This window comes from Poecilia latipinna, unplaced genomic scaffold (genome assembly GCF_001443285.1).
Source record: "Poecilia latipinna isolate Pla-1442-1.1 unplaced genomic scaffold, P_latipinna-1.0 Scaffold1344, whole genome shotgun sequence".
In the NCBI taxonomy this organism is placed as follows: Eukaryota; Metazoa; Chordata; class Actinopteri; order Cyprinodontiformes; family Poeciliidae; genus Poecilia; species Poecilia latipinna.
The window spans coordinates 1-7,565 of record NW_015113960.1 but is presented as its reverse complement, the minus strand read 5'-3'; the positions used below and the strand labels follow the sequence as shown (position 1 = coordinate 7,565).

The 7,565-nt window shown below is 37.8% G+C and overlaps 1 protein-coding gene across 1 annotated transcript in view; it reads left to right on the top strand.

Annotated features, from left to right (window-relative positions):
• The window catches only part of LOC106961866 (acyl-CoA-binding domain-containing protein 5-like), a 13,800-nt gene extending 8,520 nt beyond the window's left edge, over positions 1-5,280 (top strand). Inside the window, exons 2-7 of the mRNA XM_015055934.1 lie at positions 141-235; positions 1,119-1,311; positions 1,825-2,027; positions 2,170-2,220; positions 4,184-4,299; positions 4,387-5,280. Of these exons, the coding sequence (XP_014911420.1) occupies positions 141-235; positions 1,119-1,311; positions 1,825-2,027; positions 2,170-2,220; positions 4,184-4,299; positions 4,387-4,399 (671 nt within the window). The 3' untranslated portion in view covers positions 4,400-5,280. The remainder of the gene's footprint in view (positions 1-140; positions 236-1,118; positions 1,312-1,824; positions 2,028-2,169; positions 2,221-4,183; positions 4,300-4,386) is intronic.
• The last annotated feature ends 2,285 nt before the right edge of the window (positions 5,281-7,565 follow it).

Genomic DNA, 7,565 nt, shown 5'->3' with positions numbered 1-7,565 from the left:
TTGGCTTGTGTGCTAGTGAAGCAGTTTCGCTGTCAGATTTTCAAACCAAATATTCAGTTATTAGATGGATGTGATTAGTGTTTTGTTTTTTCTGGTAACACATTTATGTTTTTGGTATGCTTTGTTTTCTGACCACTCAGACGACCACGGTGCGAATCCTGAGCGGAACCGTCGACCCACAGACTCTGACAACGAGGAGTTCTGTGACTCAATGGAGCATCTGGCCATGGAGGAGGTTTGCCGTGTCTCTTCGTCTCCCCGATGAAAATAAACGTCAGAACTGGAGATGTACCAGTCAGACAAACAACGCAGCTCTGAACCGTAAAGTTTACTCCTGATTGGATTGATTGGCAGATGGTAGTTTGGATTTTTAAATATAAAGCTAGAAAGTCCCACAATTTTCAGCCTATAAACACATCAACCTACAGGAAGTACATTATAGCACTTTGTAAAGTTATCGGATAGAAATCCGATAACGGTTTGCGACACCTGTTTTGATACTGGAATTAACTTATACACTTGCAAAAATACAAAAGCTTACAAAATACTTTTGGTCTAGTTTCTAGTGCAAATATCATAGCACACTTAAAATAAGACAAAACTAACTTACAAGTAACTTTTCAGCAAGATATGAGAACTATGTCAATGATTCCTTAATACTGATGGAAAAAAAAAGTTCTAGTTCCACTGGCAGATTATTTCCTTTGTAACACGGGAAAAATTTAGCATTATGACTGAAATAATCTGCCAGTGGAAGTTTTACTTTTTCATCAACATTAAGGAATTGTTGACTTAAGCAAGCTCCTATATTTTGCTGGAAAGTTACATGTAAGTTAGTTTAGTCTTATTTCCAGTGTACTGGGATACGTGCACTAGACCAAAAATACTTGTGTTTTTGCAGTGTCTGTCTTTATTCTCTATTGGATTCAAAACTACTACATTTAAAATAAAATAAAAAAAACTGTGTCTCATTTCTTGTTTATTACATTGCTTTAAAAAAAATTGCAGTCTTTCAGTCAGACCTCAAAGAAAACCACTGTTCATGGTGTAGGTGGTTGTCTATAATCGATAGTGTGTAACTCTTTTCGGCTGTGCCCGACTCTTGTTTGCGTGCGCAGCGGCTGCCTCCGTCTAAAGGCCGGTCCCCCGGGTCGGGAGCTACATCGGCGAAGACGAGCGACGTTTGGTTTGAGAGCAGCACGACCTTGAAAGATGCCGAAGACGAAGGACCGGCGGGAGATTTCCACATGAAAGAAAAAGCGGCTCTGAGAAAGCACAGCAGCTCCTTGTCGAAACGAGAACGAGGGCGAGGTGAACCTGCAGTAGTTTCCCCTGATTACACTGCATCACTGAAGGGGCAGTATTATGTGTTCTCCAGGCATTTAGTGCCATTTTATAGCACAATCAAGTAACTGCGTTAACTTCAGTTTCTTTTTTTTTTTATTGCTACATGTATCAAATACTAAATTTGACTTTATAATTTAACGCCTTGAAATTGGGGCTCTGTCGCCTTAAAAACTCCTGGTGTTTCTGAAACTCCGTGAGGCAGAAACTCTATAGCTTGAAAACTGCAGCTTCCCTGAAGGCGGGGCTAGGTCCAACCAAACCTTTTGCACATAATCGTTCCCATGGGAGATTAAGGGATTTCTCAAATATGCATGAAATAATCAAGGCAACACTACAGGTTTGTTTTTGATGAGGGAATAAAATTATAACGCGATCTTTAGCTCAAAAAAGTCGAATTTTGCATAAAACCGCCCCTTTAAAACGTTGATTTTCCCCACAAAGTTCTTGTTCTTGAATGCATCTCTTGTTCTGTCGCAGGTTCGCCCAGAGCCACCTGCTTCCCTCTGCGTTGTGCAAGCGCAGACGCTGCCTGTGGTTGTGTGTTGCGGAGCACACATCCTGCCGTTGCTACGAGGGGAAACATGAACGAGCAAATAGCAGCTACTCTGCAGAGGCTGCAGCACAACATGGCCGACGTGCTGCACAGGCTGCATGCTCTAGAAGAGCTCACCAGGTCACAGGTGATCAACCAGAACCGCCAACTGCTTTATTTGCTTCAGCGGCATCCGGACTTGTTCTGTTTTACGTCACATTTTTTGCTCACCTCGTTTACCGACACCGGTCTGCGTATCCTAAAAGATGCCTTTATTTTCTTATTTTTAGTCAAGACCTCCATCTCCAAGACAGGAAGGCTTCCTACCTGTCCCACGAAAGGTTCTCGTCATGTCTGTTCTCTTCTCACTGTTCTCGTTCTTATTATTACAGTAGCAAAGAGTGAACGTCAATGGCATAAATATTTCTATAAGGTTTTCTGCATAAATTTTTTATGAGATTCTTTAGTTTTGAGCTGACAAAATTAATGGTCTCCTTTTATTAATGGTCATTTATTGGCCAAAATAGATTTTGGCAAAAAAAAATAAATAAATAAATAAATGTAATTGCGTTTAAAAAAAACTTGGCACAACTAGTTAATAGGTTTAGGTAGCAATTATTTTTCACATAGGAATTAATTTTATTTTATTTTTTTTTTTGCCTGAATAAATCAAATCATCATAACCCTCACCTCCAGAACATAAAATGAAGAAACAGCATGCAGGCAAACTGTTAAAGCTTAAGGGGTTAAAAAATATATTCTGGACTTACTTGTGTAATTATCTTATTTAAGAAGGCGTGGACAACAGATGCAACTTTTAAGTTTTAGAAAAAAACAGATTCCTCTTCACTTGATTTTATGAATGACATTTGTATTTAATACAACCATATGCTGGACTTAAAATCATTTGAAGCTTTAAGTGTGCACACTGATAATAAAGGAGGCATTTAGGTAGCAGTGAGGAACTTATTCACGTATTTGGTTGTGGGATTTACATGATGCGATGACGTGAAGACACTAACATCAGACCCAGCTTTAAAAAAACATTGAACATGTCAGTGAGGATCATCTGTTAAAACCACATCCGAATCGTTTAAAATCTAGATTAAGACGGTAATTACACAATAGTAGCTTCCTGCTAAACTAAACAGCTTCCTGTAAAAAATAAAATATTCATATTTTCTACCCTTCAAAAGAACATAGAAAAACATAGATGAAATGGAAAAAAATCTGCCAGTGGAACTAGTGCTTTTTTTAAAATCACTATTAAGGACTTAAAACAATCTCTAGATTTGCTGAAAAGTTACTTGTAACCTAGTTTTCTCATTTAAAGTGTGCCGAGATATTTCCACTAGAAACTAGGACAAAAATACCAAAGATTTTGCCATCTAGCCACTTTGATAAGGTTCAGGCAGTGATGCATAAATTTGCACCATGGTAACCAATTTTTGTGTGAACCCCAGAAAGCTATAATTGTTTTTACTCGTAATCATCATATGAGCTCAAAAGTGATGTTTCTCCCCTGACAAATATCCCATTACCTCAGTAAAAAAGATAGTTTTTGGAATAATGAGTAACATTTTGCATTAAAGCGGCATGTTTACAAAACATGTTTTTTTCCATAATTATTAAAACTGTCTTTATGTTGTGACAGTTTTGTATGAGACAGATAATCTGTGAAAAATCTGAGCTCCTCCGACACCTTTCCGCACTCCTACTGTCGGTCAGAGCCAGGAGGGCTGTCTTAGTGCTGTCAATCAAGTTCGTGTATGCTGCTCAATGTGCTAATGGTGGAAAAACAACTTACTGTTACAGGAAAACTGTTTAGTTGTGGCTGTGCTAACTAGCATTAGCATTAGTGGCAGGTTATGTTGTGGTGAACCAGCAATAGCTTAGCAAAGAGCAAGCAGGAGAAGGGCTGAGCATGAGAGTTATTGACAGCGCAAAGACCCTCCTCCTGGCAGTGATCTGTTTCTGAATGGTGTTCTAATGTAGTTAGTGCTGGGAGCACTGGGAGAAGGCAGAATAATAATTTTAACAAATACTTAAAAATAAAATCATATGATTTATAAATAAAAGTTGCATGATGCATCTTTAACCAAAGATAAAGACTTCCATTTCATTTCACCTTCATAGATATTTATTTTCTGATCTAAGGAAAACGGCATGAAAAGGGTAATCCACAATAACGGCTGTAGAAGGAGCAGCTGCTTTCACATGTTACAAAACGTGTTACAGTCGCTACCAAAATGTTATTATCGTTTGTTCATTTCGGTTTCTGTCGGCTGCCTGTGTGTGTTGTAGCTCCTGAGGCCGTCTTGGTGGCCTTTCCACCTCTCTCCACTCACTGTGGTGTTGACGGCACTCTGGCCTCTTGTCACCCACTGGCTTGTCCAACTTTATTTCCAGCGTAAAAGAAGGTGAGCAGGATTCATGCCTAATAATAATAAAAGCTTACTAGATTTTAATATTTTATTTCGACTCAGTTTCCACTCTTCTGTTCACAGGAAAATACCGTGAGGGTTCTGACACCCGGCAGGAACCAAAAACGCACTTTTGTTTCCCTGTGGCTTCGCTCCAGCTGACATTCCAAACGTGCAGTTATGAAACTTAAATCTGAAAACTGCAGGAAATTGGTGGTTTCTCCTAAGCAAGGGGAGCCCTGTTAGGTGTGTGAGAAGGTTTAATTATAGCCTGTAGCCACAAAATGACTGAAATGAAATGATAGTTTATGATTATACAGTGACTGTAGTTCACCAGTGTTGGGAGTTTTCTAGATTCTCGTTATTATTTATTTGGTGGATCACGTTTGTGCAGTTTAGTTAATTTTAATGTATCGGGAAGATATATTTATAAATAATAAATCGGTGTTTAACGTGCGTGTTTGTTTATTTTTTTACATTTAAATAGGCCGAGGGTATTTCTCTTAATATCTGATATACATTTCATGTAGCAAGCAGAGATTTTAATATGTAGCTTGTCGCTGCAGTGCACTAATAACGATTCCTCCTTTTACAAAAGCTGAGTCAAAAGCTGACTGCTGAGTCGGCTTTTGTTTTTGTAATTTAGAAAACAAAAAACCTGTGTGAGGTGGGGGAAAAGAAAAGAAGAAAAATATATGCTTTTAAAAAATGAAAAATAATAAAAGCAACACAGAAACTTCTATTGCACATACTGCGAGGTTTGCAGTATGTGGTTTCAGGTGTGTGTTTATGTCATAATTCCTCCTACATCTGCAACATATACTACAGACAATCTATATTAGCCTTAGCTAATCATTCATCTAGTCAGTTTTACAGTATAAATTAAGATGATGTAAATTTTACACAATCTTACAGCAAGACTAGTTGTAATATGTGACTGAAACTTGAAATGTATAATAAAACATTTTTTGTAACAAACCTGTTCTTGCGTCAGTGTTTAAAGTTATTGTTAGTCTGTGGTTGTTGAAAACATTCCATGCACCAAGTATTGATTCCCTCAGCTGATATTTGCATTTTTATTTATTCTTTTTTTAAATACTGGCATGTTTATGAGCATTGGTGCTTGTGAATCTACAGAAGCTGCCACAGTCAGCTCATTTAGCCTATGAACCATCCCAGTTGTATATATGGGGTGCAAATGGAGAGAAAATGGAATGAAATTTAAGCCCCGAATAGGCAAAATAAGGACTCTGTGTTAAATTCTCTATTTTTGTTTGGGTTAGAAAAATTCTGGGTGTTAAGTGGAACTCAGCTGGGTAAGATACACAAAAAAAAAAAAAAACAAATGTGAAGTTTTAACCCAGCTAAAAAAATAATAAAAAAATACAGTTTTTATCCAAAAAGGAAATAAAATTTTCTTGTAGAACTTACTCTTCTTTGGTCTCTGGTTCTGCTCAGTAGCAGTGAGTGGTTCGAGCCAAAATATTGTCGATAACGTCAATAATCAGCACATTGCTTCTTGAAATTTTATTTTATTTTTGTAATGTAGTTTCTCAACTCTACCCCACCTCATTTTGTTCTTAAAATATATGTATTTTTTGCACTCTAATGGGAAAATGAAAACACGTTTATTTCGTTTTTCTATTGTTTCTGTTTATCATGTTAATATGTTGTATTTTGTAGACAAATTTATTCCAAATTATGTCCTAACGAAATAATTCAAAAGAGAAATCATAAAAACACGTAAAAGTCAGAAGCTTCCAGATATTTTAAAATTAAATATTAAAAAGTATTGTTATTGGTATCGGCGACACTGGCCCTATATTTATATGATGTTATATCAATATTCAATAGTTTATTCTGTAGTTTCTGTTTCACTTGCTCTGGAATTTGGCGTCATAGTTCAGGTTTTATGTGTATTTTTTGAACGCTACTAAGCTGCTCCCAGTTTTAAAACAATACCTTGTTTCCACGATTACGCATCATAACAATTGTCTGAAAGTAAACAAATAAGACCAAAAAATAATAATTCGCATCCAAAGAATGAAAAACCACAGGGAATAATTGTCTAGGTATGCAATATCTCAACAACAAAAACACAAGAAAAAAGCCAAGAAAAAAAAAACCATAACACAACTACTCCGCCACTTTGTCACCATTATAACTCCACCAATTTATTCTGTTAAAACAAACGTCATTTTAAATTCACTTCAAGAATTTATTCGAGCTGATTCTCCATTATTTACAACTTTCTTAACCAACGGAACTAATCAAAACAAAATAATTTTCGACAGGGACCCCCTTTGTTGTTGTTATTGCCACAATACCGTTGACGTCATATCCGGTTTAATCCTCCCCGCCGGTGTCAGTGCTGCTCTGCTGAAGTTCGCAGTTGAACTTGCTATGCCTGCTGCGGAGAAGCTTAGGGGAGCATACCGACGCCTTTAACTCTACGGAAATAGAGATATAAAGTGACTCAGACTGCCGCAGCGGATATTAGCGGATGATGTTTTCCTTGTCAATGTCTGTCCAGCCACAGGTAAGAAACAAGTAGGCCGAGCTAGCTTTAGCATTGTTGTTGTTTTTGTTTCTGACCTACCCAGCTGGGCTTCGCCTGCTAGGTCAGACCCTGCTGTTTATCTCATGAAACCTTATTAGTTTGTGTGGACATTTAGGGACACTCAACAATTGTACATATGTTTTCCTATTCTACCTTGGTATACATTTAAACTGTTCCAGCTTTGCTTCACCACATTGAGTAATAGTAGTACGCGGAATACTTGGCGTGTTTCAGATATAGCTTTAACATAATTCTGGGACAACAAATGGGGGTTTGATCACCGCTGTTTGAATCATCGCAGGTGACTCTACCTCTCAGTCACCTCATCAACATCCTTCACCCCCTGAAGAGCTCAGTGGGAAGCAGTAGCAGTGCCACCTGCAAGTCAAGAAAACAAAAGGAGCATGTCCCGGAGGAAGATCTGCACCGTACAGAGGTATAATGCAACAACCCTGGGCGACGTCAAATTGTTCAAATATCATCTGATGTCAGTCTTTTTGTCCTTAAACCTATGGGGTTCCATTTGTATCAAAAATAAGTAGAAGTCATATGTGTAGATGTGTCGTTGCTATGTGTCGTTGGTCTATGTCGTTGGTCTATGTTGCATGTAGATGTAGATGTTGCATATGCGTTCGCTGCATATGTGTTTGCTGAATATGTAGATGTTGCATATGCGTTCGCTGCATATGTGTTCGCTGCATAT